The sequence below is a fragment of the Salvelinus fontinalis genome, chromosome 4, assembly GCF_029448725.1.
Source record: "Salvelinus fontinalis isolate EN_2023a chromosome 4, ASM2944872v1, whole genome shotgun sequence".
In the NCBI taxonomy this organism is placed as follows: Eukaryota; Metazoa; Chordata; class Actinopteri; order Salmoniformes; family Salmonidae; genus Salvelinus; species Salvelinus fontinalis.
This window is the reverse complement of record NC_074668.1, coordinates 12238469-12263512: the sequence shown is the minus strand read 5'-3', so window position 1 is coordinate 12263512 and position 25044 is coordinate 12238469. Positions and strand designations below refer to the sequence as shown.

Below are 25044 nucleotides of genomic sequence, written 5' to 3'. Positions count from 1 at the left end.
ACATCACCAGAGGAACAGAGGAGGAGTAGGATAAGGGTACGGCTAAAGGCTACAAGAACTGGTCGTCTAGTGCGTTCGGAACGGAGAGTAAAAGGAGCCGATTTCTGGGCGAGGAAGAATAGATTCAAGGCATAATGTACAGACAATGGTATGGTAGGATGTGAGTACAGTGTAGGTAAACCTAGGCATTGAGTGACTATGAGAGAGATTTTGTCTCTAGAGCCACCATTTAAGCCAGATGAAGTGTGTGGGGGTAGAACAAAAGGTCTAGCTAAGGCATTTTGAGCAGGGCTGGAGGCTCTACAGTGAAATAAGACAATAATCACTCACCAAAACAGCAATAGACAAGGCATATTGATATTAGGGAGAGGCATGTGTAGCCGAGTGATCATAGGGTCCAGTGAGTAGCTAGGCGAGCCGGAGACGGCGATTCAGACAGCTAGCTGGCCAGGGCTAGCAGGCTTGCAGATGGGCCTCCAGGGGACGTCGCAGCGGACGAGCCTGTTGAAACGGAAGAGCCTGTCAGTGTTGTAGGCCAATGGGAAACCGCTCTGTGTAGTAGGCCAATGGGAAACCGCTCTGTGTAGTAGGCCAATGGAAAACCACAGGCAGGCTCAGAGGATGTCATTTATAGTAGCTGGGTGTGTCATACTTAACATAACCGCCTGTGAATGAAAGAATAGAGGGCTAACATAAAGCTGTGTGTGTGTGTCTCTGTCTGTGTGTGTTTCTCCATCTGTGTCTGTGTGTGTGTGTCCGTCCGCCCGTCTGTGTGTGTTCCTAACCCCAGGTTCCTCTTCCTCCTGTGAGGTGTTTGTATGGGGTTCCCAGCAGCTGTTCCCCCAGCACAGCCAGTCTATCCCCCATCCTGGCCTGGCCTCTGCCCAGCCCTTCACTCTACCCTCAGGGATCAGTGAGTACACACACAAACAAGCACGCACGTACGCACGCACACACACATTCTATGGCAGGGGTGTCAAACTCATTCCACGGAGGGCCTAGTGTCTGCAGGGTTTTCGTTTTTCCTTTCAATAAAGCCCTAGACAACCAGGTGTGGGGAGTTCCTAACTAATTAGTGATGTTAATTCATCAATCAAGTACAAGGGAGGAGCGAAAACCCGCAGACACTCGGCCCCCCGTGGAATGAGTTTGACACCTGTGTTCTATGGCATGTTAATTAAGTGTGAACCACTCGTACCATTAATGCTAGTTAGTGCTAGTTTGACCACCAGAGGGCATTTTTGAGAAACATTTGGGCACCAGAGGGCATCTTTGAGAAACACCTTCAATAATGGTTGTACTAGAGGGGTTCAATTCCCCGACGGGGAGGAAGGAGTAGGCTGTCCTTGTAAATGAGGAGTAGGCTGTCCTTGTAAACTGTCTTGCCTAGTTAAATAAAGGTTACACTAAAAGCATACACACTAACCAATAGACAAACGGAGATTCAGTGAACATAAAAATCTCATTGATTTATCAAGACCAGTCCCCATGCTTGTCTCAGTGCAGCGCGAAACGGTGCTGAAATAGTTGTAGGCTATTGCTTCAAATCCTATTGCTTCTAACTTCAATATGCTTTAAATAAATAAGACCTACACCACTTTTAACAGCACATTACTCAACACTAGTGAGACTCATGTCGCCTACGGTAGGCCTACAGTATATCGAAAAATATGATGTGACTACGCCAAAAATTGCATATAGAGGTTTGGAGGATATTTCTGTGATTCAGGGATATTTATTCCCATAGTAATTCGTTATGGATCCATAACTAAATAAACATCAGCATTTTGAAAGAGTATTTTAATCATTATTTTATTAATGAAAGCATACAGATGCCATTGTTAGTTACATTGTTTTAGTTTGAACGTGCAGACTGGCACTAAGAACAGAACAGTGGGAACGTTTCCCTAGTCAGCGCCATTATTAGTGTAATGCACCTTAAATATTTTAGAGATGATTTTGTTTTCAAATGACGTAAAATGAGCGAGGAAAAAGACCATTCTTGAACATGGGGTGAGACATTGTTACTAATTTGTAAATAAAGCCAGTTTGTCATTTAGAATTATTTGTTTCTGTTTTTAGAAGGAGAAAAACCAAAAACTTACTGTCATCTCATGGGTCTCCCAGTCAAGGCCGGCACGGTATTGAACCAGCATCTGTAGCAACACATAACACTGTTATGCAGTGTCTTAGACCGTTGGGCCACTCAGGCGCTGTACAACATGACTGGTCGGGAGTGGGCTACACTACTACAGTAAGAGCCAAATAATCCTAACAAAATAAAATTATTAAAACCTTAGTGTAACAACAGTTTTAGTAAGTAATACTGAAGTCGTGAACAATTATCAGTTTCTATTTAGGTTTATGTCGCCCATTCATTGTCAGTTAGAGACACAGTAGGATCCCAAAGCATAATCAGTGCTCTAACTCCCCCTTGTGCTGGTCTGGAGCAATGAAGTGGTGACGCAGGGTACCGTACTAGACCACAAATTACCTCTATATCCCGCGGTGTAAACTCGCAACTTTTAAAGGAGGAACCACTGCTGACTGAGTCTGTACATACTCAAAGCGTTCCTTAAATTTGGGTCAGTCACAGTGGTCAGGTATTCTGCCAGTGTGTACTTGTAACGGCTTTCTTCCTGGGGTGAAAGAGAGGACCAAAATGCAGTGTAGCCAGTGCTCAACATGTTTAATATAATAACAAGTGAACACTATAAACAACAAACAAAATAACAAACCGTGAAAACCGAGACAGTCCCATCTGGTGCAGAACAAACACAACAGACAGGAAACAAACACCCACAAAATCCCAACACAAAACAAGCCTCCTATATATGAGTCTCAATCAGAGACAACGACTACCATCTGTCTCTGATTGAGAACCCACACTAGGCTGACATAGAAACAGACAAACTAGACACACAACATAGAATTCCCACCCAGCTCACGTCCTGACCAACTAAACACATACAAAACAGGTCAGGAACGTGACAGAACCCCCTAAAACTCAAGGGGAGGGTCTGGGTGGGCATCTGTCCGCGGTGGCGGCTCCGGCGGTGGACGAGGGCACCACTCCACCATTGTCTTTGTCCACCTCCTTAGCGTCCCTTGAGTGGCGACCCTCGCCCCCGACCATGGTTCAGGAACCTTCACCAACTCCCCTCTACAATAGAGGAGACAACTCAGGACAGAGAGGTAGTTCAGGACAGAGAGGTAGCTCAGGACAGAGAGGTAGCTCAGGACAGAGGCAACTCCGGACTAGTGGCAGCTCCGGACTGAGTGGCAGCTCCGGACTGAGTGGCAGCTCCGGACTGGAGGGCAGCTCATGACTGGAGGGCAGCTCATGACTGGAGGGCAGCTCATGACTGGAGGGCAGCTCATGACTGAAGGGCAGCTCATGACTGTAGGGCAGCTCTGGCAGCTCCTGACTGGCTGGCGTCTCTGGCGGCTCCTGACTGGCTGGCTTCTCTGGCGGCTCCTGATTGGCTGGCTTCTCTGGCGGCTCCTGACTGGCTGGCGTCTCCTGACTGGCTGGCGTCTCTGGCGTCTCCTGACTGGCTGGCGTCTCTGGCGGCTCCTGACTGGCTGGCGTCTCTGGCGGCTCCTGACTGGCTGGCGTCTCTGGCGGCTCCTGACTGGCTGGCGTCTCTGGCGGCTCCTGACTGGCTGGCGTCTCTGGCGGCTCCTGACTGGCTGGCGTCTCTGGCGGCACCTGACTGGCTGGCGTCTCTGGCGGCTCCTGACTGGCTGGCGTCTCTGGCGGCTCCTGACTGGCTGGCGTCTCTGGCGGCTCCTGACTGGCTGGCGTCTCTGGCGGCTCCTGACTGGCTGGCGTCTCTGGCGGCTCCTGACTGGCTGGCGTCTCTGGCGGCTCCTGACTGGCTGGCGGCTCTGGCGGCTCCTGACTGGCTGGCGGCTCTGGCGGCTCCTGACTGGCTGGCGGCTCTGGCGGCTCCTGACTGGCTGGCGGCTCTGGCGGCTCCTGACTGGCTGGCGGCTCTGGCGGCTCCTGACTGGCTGGCGGCTCTGGCGGCTCCTGACTGGCTGGCGGCTCTGGCGGCTCCTGACTGGCTGGCGGCTCTGGCGGCTCCTGACTGGCTGACGTCTCTGGCGGCTCCTGACTGGCTGGCGGCTCTGGCGGCTCCTGACTGGCTGGCGGCTCTGGCGGCTCCTGACTGGCTGGCGGCTCCTGACTGACGGACGGCTCTGGCGGCTCCTGACTGACGGACGGCTCTGGCGGCTCCTGACTGACGGACGGCTCTGGCGGCTCCTGACTGACGGACGGCTCTAATGGCTCGTGGCAGACGGACGGCTCTAATGGCTCGTGGCAGACGGACGACTCAGACGGCGCTGGGCAGACGGACGGTTCAGACGGCGCTGGGCAGACGGACGGCTCAGACGGCGCTGGGCAGACGGACGGCTCAGACGGCGCTGGGCAGACGGACGGCTCAGACGGCGCTGGGCAGACGGACGGCTCAGACGGCGCTGGGCAGACGGACGGCTCAGACGGCGCTGGGCAGACGGACGGTTCAGACGGCGCTGGGCAGACGGACGGCTCAGACGGCGCTGGGCAGACGGACGGCTCAGACGGCGCTGGGCAGACGGACGGCTCAGACGGCGCTGGGCAGACGGACGGCTCAGACGGCGCTGGGCAGACGGACGGCTCAGACGGCGCTGGGCAGACGGACGGCTCAGACGGCGCTGGGCAGACGGACGGCTCAGACGGCGCTGGGCAGAAGGACGGCTCAGACGGCGCTGGGCAGACGGACGGCTCAGACGGCGCTGGGCAGACGGACGGCTCAGACGGCGCTGGGCAGACGAATGGCTCAGACGGCGCTGGGCAGACGGACGGCTCAGACGGCGCTGGGCAGACGGGCGGTTCAGGCGCCGCTGGGCAGACGGGCAGTTCAGGCACCGCTGGGCAGACGGCATACTCTGGCCGGCTGAGACGCACTATAGGCCTGATGCGTGGTGCCGGAACTGGAGGTACCGGGCCTAGGGCACGCACCTCAGGGCGAGTGCGGGGAGGAGGAACAGGGCTCTGACGATGCACTGGAAGCCTGGTGCGTGGTGTAGGCACTGGTGGTACTGGGCTGGGGCGGGAAGGTGGCACCGGATATACCGGACCGTGAAGGAGGACACGCGCTCTTGAGCACCGAGCCTCTCCATCCTTACCAGGTTGAATGGTCCCCGTAGCCCTGCCAGTGCGGCGAGGTGGAACAACCCGCACTGGGCTATGCAGGCGAACCGGGGACACCACCTGTAAGGCTGGTGCCATGTACGCCGGCCCGAGGAGACGTACTGGAGGCCAGATACGTTGGGCCGGCTTCATGACATCCAGCTCGATGCCCAACCTAGCCCTCCCAGTGCGGCAAGGTGGAATAGCCCGCACTGGGCTAAGCACGCGTACTGGGGACACCGTGCACTTTACCGCATAACACGGTGTCTGACCAGTACGACGCCCTCTCACTCCACGGTAAGCCCGGGGAGTTGGCTCAGGTATCCAACCTGGCTTCGCCACACTCCCCTTTAGCCCACCCCCCCCAAGAAATTTTGGGGTGAGCCTCTCGGGCTTCCAGCCTCTCTTACGTGCTGCCTCCTCAATCCACCGCTCTTGGGCTGTGGCTGCCTCCTTCTCCTCCCGAGAGCGGCGATTCTCTCCCACCTTTGCCCAGGGTCCTTTTCCGTTTATGATTTCCTCCCATGACCATTCCTCCTGGTACCTCTGCTGCTGTTGCTGTTGCCCGTTGCCACGCTGCTTGGTCTGGGTTTGGTGGGTGTTTCTGTCACGGCTTTCTTCCTGGGGTGAAAGAGAGGACCAAAATGCAGCGTAGCCAGTGCTCAACATGTTTAATATAATAACAAGTGAACACTATAAACAACAAACAAAATAACAAACCGTGAAAACCGAGACAGTCCCATCTGGTGCAGAACAAACACAGAGACAGGAAACAAACACCCACAAAATCCCAACACAAAACAAGCCTCCTATATATGAGTCTCAATCAGAGACAACGACTACCATCTGTCTCTGATTGAGAACCCACACTAGGCTGACATAGAAACAGACAAACTAGACACACAACATAGAATTCCCACCCAGCTCACGTCCTGACCAACTAAACACATACAAAACAGGTCAGGAACGTGACAGAACCCCCTAAAACTCAAGGGGAGGGTCTGGGTGGGCATCTGTCCGCGGTGGCGGCTCCGGCGGTGGACGAGGGCACCACTCCACCATTGTCTTTGTCCACCTCCTTAGCGTCCCTTGAGTGGCGACCCTCGCCCCCGACCATGGTTCAGGAACCTTCACCAACTCCCCTCTACAATAGAGGAGACAACTCAGGACAGAGAGGTAGTTCAGGACAGAGAGGTAGCTCAGGACAGAGAGGTAGCTCAGGACAGAGGCAACTCCGGACTAGTGGCAGCTCCGGACTGAGTGGCAGCTCCGGACTGAGTGGCAGCTCCGGACTGGAGGGCAGCTCATGACTGGAGGGCAGCTCATGACTGGAGGGCAGCTCATGACTGGAGGGCAGCTCATGACTGAAGGGCAGCTCATGACTGTAGGGCAGCTCTGGCAGCTCCTGACTGGCTGGCGTCTCTGGCGGCTCCTGACTGGCTGGCTTCTCTGGCGGCTCCTGATTGGCTGGCTTCTCTGGCGGCTCCTGACTGGCTGGCTTCTCTGGCGGCTCCTGACTGGCTGGCGTCTCCTGACTGGCTGGCGTCTCTGGCGTCTCCTGACTGGCTGGCGTCTCTGGCGGCTCCTGACTGGCTGGCGGCTCTGGCGGCTCCTGACTGGCTGGCGTCTCTGGCGGCTCCTGACTGGCTGGCGTCTCTGGCGGCTCCTGACTGGCTGGCGTCTCTGGCGGCTCCTGACTGGCTGGCGTCTCTGGCGGCTCCTGACTGGCTGGCGTCTCTGGCGGCTCCTGACTGGCTGGCGTCTCTGGCTGCTCCTGACTGGCTGGCGTCTCTGGCGGCTCCTGACTGGCTGGCGTCTCTGGCGGCTCCTGACTGGCTGGCGTCTCTGGCGGCTCCTGACTGGCTGGCGGCTCTGGCGGCTCCTGACTGGCTGGCGGCTCTGGCGGCTCCTGACTGGCTGGCGGCTCTGGCGGCTCCTGACTGGCTGGCGGCTCTGGCGGCTCCTGACTGGCTGGCGGCTCTGGCGGCTCCTGACTGGCTGGCGGCTCTGGCGGCTCCTGACTGGCTGGCGGCTCTGGCGGCTCCTGACTGGCTGGCGGCTCTGGCGGCTCCTGACTGGCTGGCGGCTCTGGCGGCTCCTGACTGGCTGGCGTCTCTGGCGGCTCCTGACTGGCTGGCGGCTCCTGACTGGCTGGCGGCTCTGGCGGCTCCTGACTGGCTGGCGGCTCTGGCGGCTCCTGACTGACGGACGGCTCTGGCGGCTCCTGACTGACGGACGGCTCTAATGGCTCGTGGCAGACGGACGGCTCTAATGGCTCGTGGCAGACGGACGACTCAGACGGCGCTGGGCAGACGGACGGTTCAGACGGCGCTGGGCAGACGGACGGCTCAGACGGCGCTGGGCAGACGGACGGCTCAGACGGCGCTGGGCAGACGGACGGCTCAGACGGCGCTGGGCAGACGGACGGCTCAGACGGCGCTGGGCAGACGGACGGCTCAGACGGCGCTGGGCAGACGGACGGCTCAGATGGCGCTGGGCAGACGGACGGCTCAGACGGCGCTGGGCAGGCGGGCGGATCAGACGGCGCTGGGCAGACGGACGGCTCAGACGGCGCTGGGCAGACGGACGGCTCAGACGGCGCTGGGCAGACGGACGGCTCAGACGGCGCTGGGCAGACGGGCGGTTCAGGCGCCGCTGGGCAGACGGGCAGTTCAGGCACCGCTGGGCAGACGGCATACTCTGGCCGGCTGAGACGCACTATAGGCCTGATGCGTGGTGCCGGAACTGGAGGTACCGGGCCTAGGGCACGCACCTCAGGGCGAGTGCGGGGAGGAGGAACAGGGCTCTGACGATGCACTGGAAGCCTGGTGCGTGGTGTAGGCACTGGTGGTACTGGGCTGGGGCGGGAAGGTGGCACCGGATATACCGGACCGTGAAGGAGGACACGCGCTCTTGAGCACCGAGCCTCTCCATCCTTACCAGGTTGAATGGTCCCCGTAGCCCTGCCAGTGCGGCGAGGTGGAACAACCCGCACTGGGCTATGCAGGCGAACCGGGGACACCACCTGTAAGGCTGGTGCCATGTACGCCGGCCCGAGGAGACGTACTGGAGGCCAGATACGTTGGGCCGGCTTCATGACATCCAGCTCGATGCCCAACCTAGCCCTCCCAGTGCGGCAAGGTGGAATAGCCCGCACTGGGCTAAGCACGCGTACTGGGGACACCGTGCACTTTACCGCATAACACGGTGTCTGACCAGTACGACGCCCTCTCACTCCACGGTAAGCCCGGGGAGTTGGCTCAGGTATCCAACCTGGCTTCGCCACACTCCCCTTTAGCCCACCCCCCCCAAGAAATTTTGGGGTGAGCCTCTCGGGCTTCCAGCCTCTCTTACGTGCTGCCTCCTCAATCCACCGCTCCTGGGCTGTGGCTGCCTCCTTCTCCTCCCGAGAGCGGCGATTCTCTCCCACCTTTGCCCAGGGTCCTTTTCCGTTTATGATTTCCTCCCATGACCATTCCTCCTGGTACCTCTGCTGCTGTTGCTGTTGCCCGTTGCCACGCTGCTTGGTCTGGGTTTGGTGGGTGTTTCTGTCACGGCTTTCTTCCTGGGGTGAAAGAGAGGACCAAAATGCAGCGTAGCCAGTGCTCAACATGTTTAATATAATAACAAGTGAACACTATAAACAACAAACAAAATAACAAACCGTGAAAACCGAGACAGTCCCATCTGGTGCAGAACAAACACAGAGACAGGAAACAAACACCCACAAAATCCCAACACAAAACAAGCCTCCTATATATGAGTCTCAATCAGAGACAACGACTACCATCTGTCTCTGATTGAGAACCCACACTAGGCTGACATAGAAACAGACAAACTAGACACACAACATAGAATTCCCACCCAGCTCACGTCCTGACCAACTAAACACATACAAAACAACAGAAAACAGGTCAGGAACGTGACAGTACTCTCTGTTTAGGGCCAAATAGCATTCTAGTTTGCTCAGTTTTTTGTTGATTCTTTCTAATGTGTCAAGTAATTATCTTTTTGTTTTCTCATGATTTGGTTGTGTCTAATTGTGTTGCTGTCCTGGGACTCTGTTTGTATTTATGCACAGAGCCACATAACCAGCTTGTTTAGGGGACTCTTCTCCAGTTCCATCTCTCTGTAGGTGATGGCTTTGTTATGGAAGGTTTGGGAATTGCTTCCTTTTAGGTGGTGTTAGAATTGAACAACTCTTTTCTGGATTTTTTGTCCGGATTTTGATAATCTCTCTCTCTGTGTGTCTCTCTCTCTCTGTATCTCTCTCTCTCTCTCTCTCTCTCTCTCTCTCTCTCTCTCTCTCTCTCTCTCTCTCTCTCTCTCTCTCTCTCTCTCTCTGTGTATCTCTCTCTCTCTGTATCTCTCTTTCTCTCTCTCTCTCTCTCTGTGTGTCTCGTAGCCCATCTCCTGCTGGCCGGGAGCAACGGCTCAGCGCTGTACACCTGGAGGTCTGACATCATGCTGTTTGCCCTGGTGCTCACGTCTCCTCCAGCCTCCAAATTCCTCTCTCTCCCTCTTCCCTACATCAACACCACTAGGAGCCTCCTAGCAGCCACCGAGCCCTCAGGCACCACTATGTATGAGCTCACCTCTGTCTCCAACCGTTCCGACTTCATACCCAGGTACAGATGTGCCCCACTGTTCCCATGGCAACTCATTACATTGAGACCAGAGGCATTGGTCATATGTTTGATCAAACTTTGAGGAAATTGTCGTCACTTGTGTCTGTTATTCTTCGTTCATTCTTCAGTGGCTGTCTTCTCTGACCGTAATGCATTTCACTTTCAGCTATGGCGAGTTGCGTTTTGTGCCTGGTGACCGGGAGTTGGAGATTGCGGTGAACGTCGTCGACGACGATGTCCCAGAGGAGGACGAACAGTTCCGGGTGGTCCTGAAGAATCCCAAGGGAGGGGCTGAGATTGGCTTTGGTGGTCAGGTGACCGTGCTTATTCCAACCAATGATGACGCCCATGGAGTCATAGGCTTCACACAGGTACTCTCTGTTCTTTAACTCTGATTCACTGTCAATTTCCAAATAGGTTTCTGTTGCTTGCATTTCTATGTCTATACATACATAACATTTATAGTGCTAACGCTCTATGCTCATATTTTATTTTCCTATACAGTTGAATGGTAAAAGTCTTTATGATATTACAGTGCACACTGACATTGATGCTGTCTCTCCAGGGCTCTCTATCTGTGGAAGTGGAGGAGTTGACGAAGGGCAACCCTATCTCTCTGAGTGTTGAGAGGAGGAGAGGGACCTTCAGGAGACTGACCATCCACTGGGCAGCCAACGGCAGTCTGGAAGACATCTTTCCCACGTCAGGAGTGGTGAGTCTCTCTCTTTCCATCTCTCTCTCTCTCATGGCTAACTTCCATGTGTTAGATATAGAGAAATAGAAGAGAAATCAAACAACTCATTGATGTGCCATTTCTAGTTTAGTTCATTGGTTGCGAATTAACTTTTGGCTGAGCTACAGAGGAACAGACATCCACCCTGTTGTCCTCTACCGTGTTTCTCAGGTGACGTTTTCCCAGGGCCAGGTGGTGGCTACCATCTATCTGACCGTGCTAGCAGATAACATCCCTGAGTTGAAGGAGAGGGTCACCATCACCCTGCTGGATGTCACCACGGTGGGTCTAGACCAGCTCTCCAGGGGAGCGCTGATTGACCCCCAGAGAGCACAGGCCCTCCTCACCATCTTGCCCAACGGCTCACCCTACGGGTTGCTAGGCTGGCACCTGGACTCCCAGTACCTCCTCACACAGGAGCCTCAGAGTAAGAAGCCAGCTGTTTGTATTGTTATGCATTTATTTATACAGTGGAAAAATCATTTCTAATGTGTATAGTTAAAAATAAACCCTATTTGAACAATGTACATTTTTAAAGCTACTGAAGTTTTTGGTTGTCATGAGCGATCATAACTTGATTTGACAGGCACTACGACATTGGTGTGATTCATTACTACACATTATCCAATCTGTTTCTGTCCTTGTTCAGGCTATAAGGTTTAGGTAAGTTGTCTAATGCTCCTTGTACATGTTTGTCTCTGCTTTTCACCCAAGCGAATCCCACTAATGTCACCCTGACCATTGTGAGGGAGCAGGAGGCTTCTGGGGAGGTGGCAGTGCACTACCAGACAGGACCAGCCCTATCTAAGCCCCCCTCCAACCAGGCCAGCGCCCCACAGGACTACACACCCCGGGAGGGCACCGTCATCATGAAGGAGAACGCCACCCGTGCCCTCATCACCATCACCATACTACCGGTACGCATAGAAAATAGTAGAATAGAATAGAAAATGATAGAATATTACTTTATGGACAAACCATCCCCAAGACTCATCTTGGGATGACTGGGGACCGGACCCTCCTCCTCTCCTTCTCCTCTTCCACCCCAGCAGTGTAAATCTAGATTGGTTCAGCAGACACTGTGGCTTTCTGCCTGTTCTGGCTGCTTTCTTCCTGTTCTGGCTGCTTTCTGTCTGTTCTGGCTCCGTTCTGGCTGCTTTTTTCCTCTTCTGGCTGCCTGTTCTGGCTGCTTTCTGCCTGTTCTGGTTGCTTTCTGCCTACAGCGTAGGTCCATACGAGGTCTCAAACCACCAGTGTTGGGTCTGCCACGGAGGAAACCCACTACTTATTTCCCATCGGAATTGATCCGTTCCTAGTAAATTGCAGTGTTGAGTGGCTATTTTAATGGTAACTATTATTGTGTTTTGTTTAGACTGAGAGGAAGTTCTGAAAAACACGGACCTGGTTTCTATGTGCTCTGAAACTGCCAACATTCTTTAAGGTTGATTGGGGAATAAAGGCTCTTTAGAAGTGGAACATGGGAAAGATCCGTATTTCCTGTCTGTGGGTTGGGTTTTCTTTCCTCCTAATATAGCAGGCAACCATACCCCACAGTGTTGGAGTGCTGTGTGTGTGTGTGTGTATCAACCAGGATGAGGCTCCGGAGCTGGCTGAAAGTTTCCTGGTGAACATCACAAGCGTGGAACTAGTGGGGGGGTTGACTGGGTCGGCCCAGCCCAGTGTGAAGAGGCCTGGCATGGAGGTGGCTGAGGTCACCATCCAGGAGAACGATGACCCACGGGGGGTCCTGCAGTTCAACGTCTCCCAGGTAATAACTTACACTACTACCTCTGCCCATATGCTAAACAATTCTCCTTGAATAAAACACTCCATTCCTTTATTTTCCTTGAATAAAACACTCCACTCCTCTATTCTCCTTGAATAAAACACTCCACTCCTTTATTCTCCTTGAATAAAACACTCCATTCCTTTATTCTCCTTGAATAAAACACTCCATTCCTTTATTCTCTTTGAATAAAACACTCCATTTCTTTATTCTCCTTGAATAAAACACTCCATTCCTTTATTCTCCTTGAATAAAACACTCCATTCCTCTATTCTCCTTGAATAAAACACTCCACTCCTTTATTCTCCTTGAATGAAACACTCCATTTCTTTATTCTCCTTGAATATGGCACTCCATTCCTTTATTCTCCTTGAATAAAACACTCCATTCCTTTATTCTCCTTGAATAAAACACTCCATTCCTTTATTCTCCTTGAATAAAACACTCCATTCCTTTATTCTCCTTGAATAAAACACTCCATTCCTCTATTCTCCTTGAATGAAACAATCCATTCCTTTCTAAAGTATATCACAACATCTTACAACAGTAACTATATGGTGCTCTAAGGTTGAGAGATTATCTGAAAGCTCTGATCAACAGGTGAATGAATACCAATACGTGTGTTATCCCTATGGTACAAATGGGTATGTTAACCCTATGGTACAAATGGGTATGTTAACCCTATGGTACAAATGGGTATGTTAACCCTATGGTACAAATGGGTATGTTAACCCTATGGTACAAATGGGTATGTTAACCCTATGGTACAAATGGGTATGTTAACCCTATGGTACAAATGGGTATGTTAAGCCTATGGTACAAATAGGTATTTTAATGCTTCAACTCTGTTTCTGTGTCTAATTCTTAGGAAGAGTCTGGAGAGTTGCTGGCCTATGAGGTGGCTCCGCCCAGAAACGTCCTCCGTCTAGCAGTGGTGCGATTGGCTGGCAGGACTGGGAGAGTGGTGGTGTACTGGGAGGCTCAGCCAATCACTGCCAGGCTCGATGACTTCACTCCCTCTTCTGGGAATATCACCTTTCAAGATGGACAGGTAGTTTGATTACAACTATGGTTAGAGAGTTTCTCCTGTTAGACCACATAGTTAAGTTAGGTCACCTACGTAACTATGATCCACTAAGTCTAGTTGAGCTTCTATGAAGGATAAGATGTATACCTCAGGTAAAATAAACTCCGGTTCTGTTTGCAGGGACAGGCCATCATAGACATCAGCATCGTGGATGACACGGAGGTGGAGTCTGTGGAGCGCTTCAGTGTGACTCTAATGCGTGTGATTGGTGGAGCCAGGCTGGGGGTGGCGATCTCTGTGACAGTCACCATCCCACCCAACGATTCACCCCTGGGCAGCTTCGGCTTCCAGGAGAAGACTGTGAGTCACAACTCATTGTCACCCAACAAATTGCCCTACAGAGAATGGAAGAAGTTGTATTTTCCAATCCAATACAACTTTATTGTAAACCATTATTAAGCTAAGTAAACAGATCTCCTTCTAGTTCACTATCCGCGAGCCAGAGTTCACTAGTGACCCTGCTGCCATGGCAACGCTGACGGTGGTGCGAAGTGCAGAAGGCGAGGGGGCGGTGACACTGATGTGGCGCCTGGAGGACACTGCCCGGGACGACCTTTCACCTCTCAACGGAACACTGGTCTTCAATGAGGTCAGTAGGGGGCAGGGCTAGCGAAGATGATAGCAGGTCAGTTAACAGCGTTTTACACTATATGTGAACTAACTAGGTAACTACTTGGTAATAATTGATACCAAATGTACTAATAGTTGGTGCTAAATGTACAGTTTATCTTAGAAGTTGAAACTGCAGTTTGTAGGGAAGACACTGATGGGAGACTTTGTGAACCTCAGACAGAGTCTATGAGAACGCTGGTGATCCGGGCTCTGGCTGACGCTGTGTTGGAGGGAGACGAGAGCTTCACTGTCCAGCTCCTGGCTGCCAAAAGTGGTGCTGTAATCGACCCCGTTAATGGTCAGTGTCTTTGGCTGCCTCACTGTGTTTAAACATACACACAGTCTCTGGTCTATGGAGAGGGGAGGGATAAAGTTGCGCCTAGAAGCTGATCTGAGGTCAGTTTCTGCGTTTTAAATTCGAATGGTTACGGTTTTGATTGAGGGAGAAGAAGCTGATCCTAGATCTACGCCTAGAGGCAACTTGTGTGTAAGGCGCACCGGAGGAGGGCATTCGACTGAACTGTGTCCCCTGGGTTGGTGTGTGTCTGTAGGGTCAGCCACCGTCACCATCCTGGGAGACCGTGCAGCCCTGGGAATAGTGGGGATCGCTGAGGCTTCCAGGAACGTCCTCATCGGAGAACCTCAGGGAGACTATAATGGGACTGCTCTGGTCAGGTACACACACAGACAGTTACACACACACATATCACTGGCTAATGGGAAAGCCTCACATATGTTCATTGGTCAGAATATTTCTGTTGTGCCGTTGAGAAAGTCTTCTTTTGGTTAATAAGATGTCAACCAAATACATGTGTGTGTGTGTGTGTGTGTGTGTGTGTGTGTGTGTGTGTGTGTGTGTGTGTGTGTGTGTGTGTGTGTGTGTGTGTGTGTGTGTGTGTGTGTGTGTGTGTGTGTGTGTGTGTGTGTGTGTGTGTGTGTGTGTGTTTCAGCCTTGTACGCGGCCCTGGCATCTTTGGAGAGATCCAGGTGTACTGGAACATCACTCCTGCTGTGTCCTCTGAGTTTGAGGAGCTGTCTGGCGTGGTAACCATGAGGGACAGACAGTCTGCCGCCACCATACGCCTCAAAGTATGACAATCTCTCTGACTATGGAATGATATTCATCACTATGTTCTGGTTTTATCATACCTCATCTCATCGTTAAGTGAAAACTAATGCAAAATGAATATTTCCCAATGTAAATTGTAAAACTGTGTCCCAATATCAATACTTGACTACTACTTAGAGTGAAGTGATGTAACCTATTGTATTGACCATGCATTTTCAACAGTGTCCTAGTGTGGATATTGGGTCACAGGCTGAAGGGAGTGGTGTTTGTTGTTGTTGTAATTTCAGGCGCTGGATGATGACACGGCAGAGGAGCGGCGTGTGTACCAGCTGACCTTGACCTCAGTCACGCCCGGGGCAGGGATCAGCCCCTCGGCCCAGAGGGCCACGGTCACCATGGCAGCCAGTGATCTTCCCCACGGCCTGTTCTCCTTTGTCCAAGGCCTCGTCAGGGCCTCTGAGGAGGAGGGCAAGGTGAGCGCGCCTGGGCAGTCTTGGGCCATGATCTTAAACAACCACATTGTTGAAACTCACTAGAGGATGTCTAACTGGCTAGACCTGCCCTATCAGAGCCTGGGAACGGTCTGACCTGCCCTATCAGAGCCTGGGAACGGTCTGACCTGCCCTATCAGAGCCTGGGAACGGTCTGACCTGCCCTATCAGAGCCTGGGAACGGTCTGACCTGCCCTATCAGAGCCTGGGAACGGTCTGACCTGCCCTATCAGAGCCTGGGAACGGTCTGACCTGCCCTATCAGAGCCTGGGAACGGTCTGACCTGCCCTATCAGAGCCTGGGAACGGTCTGACCTGCCCTATCAGAGCCTGGGAACGGTCTGACCTGCCCTATCAGAGCCTGGGAACGGTCTGACCTGCCCTATCAGAGCCTGGGAACGGTCTGACCTGCCCTATCAGAGCCTGGGAACGGTCTGACCTGCCCTATCAGAGGCTGGGAACGGTCTGACCTGCCCTATCAGAGCCTGGGAATGGTCTGACCTGTCCTATCAGAGGGAGGGTGGGCTGAGGGAGCAATAAAATGGTTGAAAGTCAGAAGTGGAAATTAAGGCATTTAGCTGTGTTTTAGTCAAGAGTCATCATATTTCAACCATTCTATATGACTGCCTATTTTTGCCCCCTTCCTCCTCCACCTTCTCTTCTTCCCCAGGTCAATGTGACAGTGGTGCGCTCCATGGGCAGGTTTGGTAGTGTGTGGGTGAACCCCTTCTCTTCTCCCCCAGGTCAATGTGACAGTGGTGCGCTCCATGGGCAGGTTTGGTAGTGTGTGGGTGAACCCTTTCTCTTCTCCCCCAGGTCAATGTGACAGTGGTGCGCTCCATGGGCAGGTTTGGTAGTGTGTGGGTGAACCCTTTCTCTTCTCCCCCAGGTCAATGTGACAGTGGTGCGCTCCATGGGCAGGTTTGGGAGTGTGTGGGTGAACCCCTTCTCTTCTTCCCCAGGTCAATGTGACAGTGGTGCGCTCCATGGGCAGGTTTGGGAGTGTTTGGGTGAACCCCTTCTCTTCTTCCCCAGGTCAATGTGACAGTGGTGCGCTCCATGGGCAGGTTTGGGAGTGTTTGGGTAACCTACCAGACAGCAGGCAGTGTAGCGGTCAGTGGAGTGGACTTCACCGGTGCCTCGGGTAGGCTTCTGTTTGGCCCAGGCCAGACCACGCGTGGGGTCACGCTGAGTATCCATGACGACGACCTCCCAGAGGGACCTGAGGAGTTCTACCTCAACATCACCACAGTGGAGCTCCTCAATGACAGGTAGGTGGACCCTGGACAGTGATCTAGAGTCATTTCTGTGATTCCTGTCCTCTAGTTAAGGTTAGGGGGGTTGGAGAGGGAAAGCTGATCCTAGATCTGTTGCTAAGGACAACTTCTACCCTGAGCTGCTGGTGTGGGGTCTAGGTGTGGGAGGAAGATCCCAAACCTGGTTAGTGATCAAAATGCCATAGTCAGAAATGTGGATTTCACTGTAAGTGAGGTGGAAGGTGTGGGTCTCTGTGGTGTGAGCTGTGGTATAGTGGAGGGTAAACGCAGGTTAATTCTGTTTACCTACCTCTTTTATTTAGTTTGAACGTTCAACCCACCTTTCACCACAAACGGAGATCAGTGTTATCCATCTATTTTTTTTAACCTTTACATCACTGGTTGTGAGACGGAGTGGTGATGTCTCTGACCTCTGTCTCCCTCCTGTGGTCAGTAATGTGGACTTCAGTGTGAGGGAGCACGGTCTGCAACGAGACCAGCCTCCAGCCATCGGCAAAGTTTCCTCCGTCATGATCGTCATCCAGAAGAGTGACAACTCAGAGGGCATTCTGGAGTTCCTCCCTGACTATGTCAACATCACAGGTCAGCCTCTAATACACACACGCACGCACGCAAGCACACACACACACACACACACACACACACACACACACACACACACACACACACACACACACACACACACACACACACACACACACACACACACACACACACACACACACACATGTTGACACTATTCAACATAGCTATTACTATCAGGCATCACACTTTAGCAAATGTAATTTCATCCTCTTAATATGTAATGGACATTATTGAAATAGAGGGATTCTGAGAGTGGTGATTGGATGAATGCAGTATATAAGGAGTATTACAATACAGTATTAAAGTGTACATTTGTCCCCATCCATAATAGCACCCTATTCCCTACATAGTGTACTACTTTTGACAAGAGCCCCATAGGTGCCATTTGGGATGCACTGAGTGTATTTGATCCTCCTCTCTCTTGTCTCTCTCCAGTGGAGGAGGATGTGGGCAGTGCGTCCATCCCGGTGGTGAGGAGGGTGGGTTACTACGGCCTGGTCACAGCAGAGTACATCTCTAGGGGTCTGACTGCCAGGGCCGGCCTGGACTACATCCTGGCCAACGGCTCGCTCACCTTTCTCCACGGCCACAACACCAGTCACATCAACGTGTCCATTATAGACGACCTGGACAGGTAAGTCTGTCTCCCTCTCTGTCTCCCTCTCTGTCTCCCTCTCTGTCTCCCTCTCTGTCTCTCTCTGTTTGTCTGTCTGTCTGTCTGTCTGTGTCTGTCTGTCTGTCTGTCTGTCTGTCTGTCTGTCTGTCTGTCTATGTCTCTGTCTGTCTCTCTCTGTCTCTCCACAGATCACCTTTAAAATGTTTCCTCTGCCAGCCACAAAACAATGTTTAATTATTTAATTATGGATGTGAACATGAAAGACCAGTAATGGCGCTGTCATAACTCTTCTCCCAGAGAGGACGCCGAGACGTTTGAGATCCAGCTGTCGGGTGCCACGGGCGGAGCCATACTGGGTACTCATCTGATTGCCAGGGTTACCATCGCCAAGAGCGACTCGCCCAATGGCGTGGTCCGTTTCCTGAATGCGAGCGTGATCACCCTGGTGAACCCCAACAGTATCCTGAAGTTCAGCCTGCTCCTGGAGAGGGCGGGGGGGTTTGTAGGCAACGCTACGGTAAGCCTACTGGGACACTCCCCCTCACTCTGTTTCTCCCTCTTGTTAGGCCTGTAGCCTCAGCCACCTTCGGGACAGTTTCCCGGACACAGACTAAAAAGAACGCTCGATAGAGAATCTCCAGTGAAAGTGTTTTTTTAGTCCAGAGGTAGGGTGAATTTGTGTTCGGGGAATCGGCCACTAGGATCTAACTGCCATGTTCTGTCTCTCTGACCCCGTAGTACAAGAGCTTGTTCACTGTCGTCATTTCTCTGCCAGATGTCCATCAGTCAGGCTAAACTTAATGACTCTGCAATAGCTGTTAGCCTATGCAACGGATAATGTCTTGATCCTGTATTTTTCATAAGTGAACAATTGGTCCGAATATATTTGGCAGTAATATTAATCTAGTCTTCTTTGCGAGCATGAGAGTGATGCATACCAGCCAATCTGAATCATTGATCTCTTTTCCTCAGATAACATGGAGCATTCTGGGTCCCAACACCAAAGAGGTCTTACCACCCGTAAACACAGACGTTGGAGATCCTGTGAACGGATCATTCCATTTCAGAGACGGGGAGGGGGGATTGCGCACCATTGATCTGAGGATTCTACCCCATGGGGAGGTGGAGGTGGCGGAGACCTTTGTGGTCGTGCTTCAACTCCTCTCAGGTGACATGGACATTGACCCCCGAGCTGGCTCTGTCACACTCAAGGTACATCACGCTCCCAATGAGTGACATCTCAATATTAATACGAACCCCAGTTGTATTAAAACCATTATATTGAAATGACTTCACAGGCTCTTATTGATAATAAGAGTCTCTGAATTGTGGCGACAACATGTGGTTTTCTCTTGGTTTGGTGTGTGTGTGTGTGTGTGTGTGTGCCTCAGATTGAGAAGTTTGGAGACCCTAATGGCATAGTTGAGTTGACAGAGGAGGACCTTAGAGAGCGTGTGTACAGTGAGCCCACAGCCGGCGAGGGGCCGCTCAACATCTCCCTGCTCATCACGCGCAGACAAGGTGTTATGGGCAACGTCACGGTACGACCACCTCGAGGGTGACATCATACTGTTACAGACAGAATATGGCTTTATAGGCAATGCTCCGGCTTTGAGTGTGTCCCTTCCACTCAGGTGTGCTGGGAGACTGTATGAACCGAGTTCATTACACTGTCTGTCCTATAATATACAGCCAATTTGCAGGTATGTTATAGATGTATGTGTGTCTCTCAGGTGCACTGGCAGATCCTGAGTGACTCTGACACAGCGGGGGACTTCTCGGCCCTTAGCGGCTCCGTGGTTATCCTGGATGGTCAGAGAGGGGCAGGGGTGGTCCTCACTCTTCTACCCGACGCCGTGCCCGAGCTGGAGGAGCTCTACCTGCTCCGGCTGAGCTCCGTGGAGGGTGGCGCCACCCTGGACACCAACCGCAGTACCACCCTCTTCAGGGTGCGTGCTAACGACGAGCCGCACGGCGTGTTCGGCCTGGCGGCGGAGCGGCAGGCGGTGGTTGTGGTGGGGAGGGGGGCCGGGTTGGTCAGACTCCTGGCCCTGAACGTGACGCGCCAGGCTGGGGCCTTCGGCAACGCCAGTGTGGGCTACCGGATCAGTACTGGGCCTGGGCTGAATGGACAGGAGCTGCTAGGTGGGGCGGCTGTGGGGAGAGTCCTGATCAAGCATGGAGAGTATTCAGCCTCTGACTCTGTGCCAATCAGTACTCAGGTAAGAGAGGACTCAAAGACATACTCAAGACCAGGGTTGCCAATGGTTTTATATGATTTTGATGCATCAATGGGGGATCATGCACTCGTGCTATGAATATACTCATACATTTTCTGGCAATTTATGAAGATAACATTGAATCTGTATAGTTTTTCATAACTTTCCATAACCTCCCTAATAAGGCCATTTTATCAAACCAAAATTGTCTCCATTACGTCACTGACCCTGCCTCTGTAGTCCTGGTTACCAGGCTGAATGTCTCTCTCTCTGTCTTCTAGTGCTGTGTCACTGACCCTGCCTCTGTAGTCCTGGTTACCAGGCTGAATGTCTCTCTCTGTCTTCTAGTGCTGTGTCACTGACCCTGCCTCTGTAGTCCTGGTTACCAGGCTGAATGTCTCTCTCTGTCTTCTAGTGCTGTGTCACTGACCCTGCCTCTGTAGTCCTGGTTACCAGGCTGAATGTCTCTCTCTGTCTTCTAGTGCTGTGTCACTGACCCTGCCTCTGTAGTCCTGGTTACCAGGCTGAATGTCTCTCTCTGTGTACTAGTGCTGTGTCACTGACCCCGCCTCTGTAGTCCTGGTTACCAGGCTGAATGTCTCTCTCTGTCTACTAGTGCTGTGTCACTGACCCTGCCTCTGTAGTCCTGGTTACCAGGCTGAATGTCTCTCTCTGTCTTCTAGTGCTGTGTCACTGACCCTGCCTCTGTAGTCCTGGTTACCAGGCTGAATGTCTCTCTCTGTCTACTAGTGCTGTGTCACTGACCCTGCCTCTGTAGTCCTGGTTACCAGGCTGAATGTCTCTCTCTGTCTTCTAGTGCTGTGTCACTGACCCTGCCTCTGTAGTCCTGGTTACCAGGCTGAATGTCTCTCTCTGTCTTCTAGTGCTGTGTCACTGACCCTGCCTCTGTAGTCCTGGTTACCAGGCTGAATGTCTCTCTCTGTCTACTAGTGCTGTGTCACTGACCCTGCCTCTGTAGTCCTGGTTACCAGGCTGAATGTCTCTCTCTGTCTTCTAGTGCTGTGTCACTGACCCTGCCTCTGTAGTCCTGGTTACCAGGCTGAATGTCTCTCTCTGTCTACTAGTGCTGTGTCACTGACCCTGCCTCTGTAGTCCTGGTTACCAGGCTGAATGTCTCTCTCTGTCTTCTAGTGCTGTGTCACTGACCCTGCCTCTGTAGTCCTGGTTACCAGGCTGAATGTCTCTCTCTGTCTTCTAGTGCTGTGTCACTGACCCCGCCTCTGTAGTCCTGGTTACCAGGCTGAATGTCTCTCTCTGTCTACTAGTGCTGTGTCACTGACCCTGCCTCTGTAGTCCTGGTTACCAGGCTGAATGTCTCTCTCTGTCTTCTAGTGCTGTGTCACTGACCCTGCCTCTGTAGTCCTGGTTACCAGGCTGAATGTCTCTCTCTGTCTACTAGTGCTGTGTCACTGACCCTGCCTCTGTAGTCCTGGTTACCAGGCTGAATGTCTCTCTCTGTCTACTAGTGCTGTGTCACTGACCCTGCCTCTGTAGTCCTGGTTACCAGGCTGAATGTCTCTCTCTGTCTTCTAGTGCTGTGTCACTGACCCTGCCTCTGTAGTCCTGGTTACCAGGCTGAATGTCTCTCTCTGTCTTCTAGTGCTGTGTCACTGACCCTGCCTCTGTAGTCCTGGTTACCAGGCTGAATGTCTCTCTCTGTCTACTAGTGCTGTGTCACTGACCCTGCCTCTGTAGTCCTGGTTACCAGGCTGAATGTCTCTCTCTGTCTTCTAGTGCTGTGTCACTGACCCTGCCTCTGTAGTCCTGGTTACCAGGCTGAATGTCTCTCTCTGTCTTCTAGTGCTGTGTCACTGACCCTGCCTCTGTAGTCCTGGTTACCAGGCTGAATGTCTCTCTCTGTCTACTAGTGCTGTGTCACTGACCCTGCCTCTGTAGTCCTGGTTACCAGGCTGAATGTCTCTCTCTGTCTTCTAGTGCTGTGTCACTGACCCTGCCTCTGTAGTCCTGGTTACCAGGCTGAATGTCTCTCTCTGTCTACTAGTGCTGTGTCACTGACCCTGCCTCTGTAGTCCTGGTTACCAGGCTGAATGTCTCTCTCTGTCTTCTAGTGCTGTGTCACTGACCCTGCCTCTGTAGTCCTGGTTACCAGGCTGAATGTCTCTCTCTGTCTTCTAGTGCTGTGTCACTGACCCCGCCTCTGTAGTCCTGGTTACCAGGCTGAATGTCTCTCTCTGTCTACTAGTGCTGTGTCACTGACCCTGCCTCTGTAGTCCTGGTTACCAGGCTGAATGTCTCTCTCTGTCTTCTAGTGCTGTGTCACTGACCCTGCCTCTGTAGTCCTGGTTACCAGGCTGAATGTCTCTCTCTGTCTACTAGTGCTGTGTCACTGACCCTGCCTCTGTAGTCCTGGTTACCAGGCTGAATGTCTCTCTCTGTCTACTAGTGCTGTGTCACTGACCCTGCCTCTGTAGTCCTGGTTACCAGGCTGAATGTCTCTCTCTGTCTTCTAGTGCTGTGTCACTGACCCTGCCTCTGTAGTCCTGGTTACCAGGCTGAATGTCTCTCTCTGTCTTCTAGTGCTGTGTCACTGACCCTGCCTCTGTAGTCCTGGTTACCAGGCTGAATGTCTCTCTCTGTCTACTAGTGCTGTGTCACTGACCCTGCCTCTGTAGTCCTGGTTACCAGGCTGAATGTCTCTCTCTGTCTTCTAGTGCTGTGTCACTGACCCTGCCTCTGTAGTCCTGGTTACCAGGCTGAATGTCTCTCTCTGTCTTCTAGTGCTGTGTCACTGACCCTGCCTCTGTAGTCCTGGTTACCAGGCTGAATGTCTCTCTCTGTCTACTAGTGCTGTGTCACTGACCCTGCCTCTGTAGTCCTGGTTACCAGGTTGAATGTCTCTCTCTGTCTTCTAGTGCTGTGTCACTGACCCCGCCTCTGTAGTCCTGGTTACCAGGCTGAATGTCTCTCTCTGTCTACTAGTGCTGTGTCACTGACCCTGCCTCTGTAGTCCTGGTTACCAGGCTGAATGTCTCTCTCTGTCTTCTAGTGCTGTGTCACTGACCCTGCCTCTGTAGTCCTGGTTACCAGGCTGAATGTCTCTCTCTGTCTACTAGTGCTGTGTCACTGACCCTGCCTCTGTAGTCCTGGTTACCAGGCTGAATGTCTCTCTCTGTCTTCTAGTGCTGTGTCACTGACCCCGCCTCTGTAGTCCTGGTTACCAGGCTGAATGTCTCTCTCTGTCTACTAGTGCTGTGTCACTGACCCTGCCTCTGTAGTCCTGGTTACCAGGCTGAATGTCTCTCTCTGTCTTCTAGTGCTGTGTCACTGACCCTGCCTCTGTAGTCCTGGTTACCAGGCTGAATGTCTCTCTCTGTCTTCTAGTGCTGTGTCACTGACCCCGCCTCTGTAGTCCTGGTTACCAGGCTGAATGTCTCTCTCTGTCTACTAGTGCTGTGTCACTGACCCTGCCTCTGTAGTCCTGGTTACCAGGCTGAATGTCTCTCTCTGTCTACTAGTGCTGTGTCACTGACCCTGCCTCTGTAGTCCTGGTTACCAGGCTGAATGTCTCTCTCTGTCTTCTAGTGCTGTGTCACTGACCCTGCCTCTGTAGTCCTGGTTACCAGGCTGAATGTCTCTCTCTGTCTTCTAGTGCTGTGTCACTGACCCCGCCTCTGTAGTCCTGGTTACCAGGCTGAATGTCTCTCTCTGTCTACTAGTGCTGTGTCACTGACCCTGCCTCTGTAGTCCTGGTTACCAGGCTGAATGTCTCTCTCTGTCTTCTAGTGCTGTGTCACTGACCCTGCCTCTGTAGTCCTGGTTACCAGGCTGAATGTCTCTCTCTGTCTACTAGTGCTGTGTCACTGACCCTGCCTCTGTAGTCCTGGTTACCAGGCTGAATGTCTCTCTCTGTCTTCTAGTGCTGTGTCACTGACCCTGCCTCTGTAGTCCTGGTTACCAGGCTGAATGTCTCTCTCTGTCTTCTAGTGCTGTGTCACTGACCCTGCCTCTGTAGTCCTGGTTACCAGGCTGAATGTCTCTCTCTGTCTTCTAGTGCTGTGTCACTGACCCCGCCTCTGTAGTCCTGGTTACCAGGCTGAATGTCTCTCTCTGTCTACTAGTGCTGTGTCACTGACCCTGCCTCTGTAGTCCTGGTTACCAGGCTGAATGTCTCTCTCTGTCTTCTAGTGCTGTGTCACTGACCCTGCCTCTGTAGTCCTGGTTACCAGGCTGAATGTCTCTCTCTGTCTTCTAGTGCTGTGTCACTGACCCTGCCTCTGTAGTCCTGGTTACCAGGCTGAATGTCTCTCTCTCTTCTAGGTGTTTCTCTCAGTGGGTGTGAACTTAACTTTGGAGCTTACAGACGTGAGCCTCCTGGGACCTCTCTTCAGCTCCCCACCTCGCCTCCTACTGGAGGCCAGGGTCGCCATAGTGACCGTCCCAGAGGAAGCAGCCAGTGCTGAGGTATCAGTCAATAACTTATGGAGTAAGGTGAAGTTGCACCTAAATGCTGATCTTGGTTCAGTTTTGCATTTTACCCACTAATGGTTATGGCTAGGATTAGGGTATGGGAAGCTGATCCCAGATCTGGGATCAGATGTAAGTACTACATGGATGTAGTAAGTACTACATGTGTCACTCCTCTGTTAGCCACTAGGAGGCGAAGTTACACCCATTTTGAAACCCAGCTCAATCTCCACTCCCACTACATTGGAAAGACGGATGGGAGGATGCTCTGTATGTAACTGAATTACTGCTCTGTGGTTGGTAGCACCTCCCTGTGA

At 52.5% G+C, this 25044-nt stretch overlaps 1 protein-coding gene across 2 annotated transcripts in view; it reads left to right on the top strand.

The window, feature by feature from the left end:
• Positions 1 to 25044, top strand: part of LOC129853098 (adhesion G-protein coupled receptor V1-like) — a 236226-nt gene that overhangs the window by 95072 nt on the left and 116110 nt on the right. For both annotated transcript variants that reach the window (XM_055918807.1, XM_055918806.1), the window contains exons 50-71: positions 791 to 913; positions 9585 to 9807; positions 9974 to 10178; positions 10373 to 10519; positions 10712 to 10967; positions 11255 to 11457; positions 12132 to 12308; positions 13195 to 13377; positions 13534 to 13713; positions 13838 to 14002; positions 14203 to 14323; positions 14577 to 14700; positions 14976 to 15114; positions 15382 to 15567; positions 16620 to 16855; positions 17295 to 17443; positions 17882 to 18080; positions 18360 to 18579; positions 19035 to 19274; positions 19454 to 19603; positions 19796 to 20284; positions 24581 to 24724. In XM_055918807.1, coding sequence (XP_055774782.1) covers positions 791 to 913; positions 9585 to 9807; positions 9974 to 10178; positions 10373 to 10519; positions 10712 to 10967; positions 11255 to 11457; positions 12132 to 12308; positions 13195 to 13377; positions 13534 to 13713; positions 13838 to 14002; positions 14203 to 14323; positions 14577 to 14700; positions 14976 to 15114; positions 15382 to 15567; positions 16620 to 16855; positions 17295 to 17443; positions 17882 to 18080; positions 18360 to 18579; positions 19035 to 19274; positions 19454 to 19603; positions 19796 to 20284; positions 24581 to 24724 — 4259 coding nt within the window. The remainder of the gene's footprint in view (positions 1 to 790; positions 914 to 9584; positions 9808 to 9973; positions 10179 to 10372; positions 10520 to 10711; positions 10968 to 11254; positions 11458 to 12131; positions 12309 to 13194; positions 13378 to 13533; positions 13714 to 13837; positions 14003 to 14202; positions 14324 to 14576; positions 14701 to 14975; positions 15115 to 15381; positions 15568 to 16619; positions 16856 to 17294; positions 17444 to 17881; positions 18081 to 18359; positions 18580 to 19034; positions 19275 to 19453; positions 19604 to 19795; positions 20285 to 24580; positions 24725 to 25044) is intronic.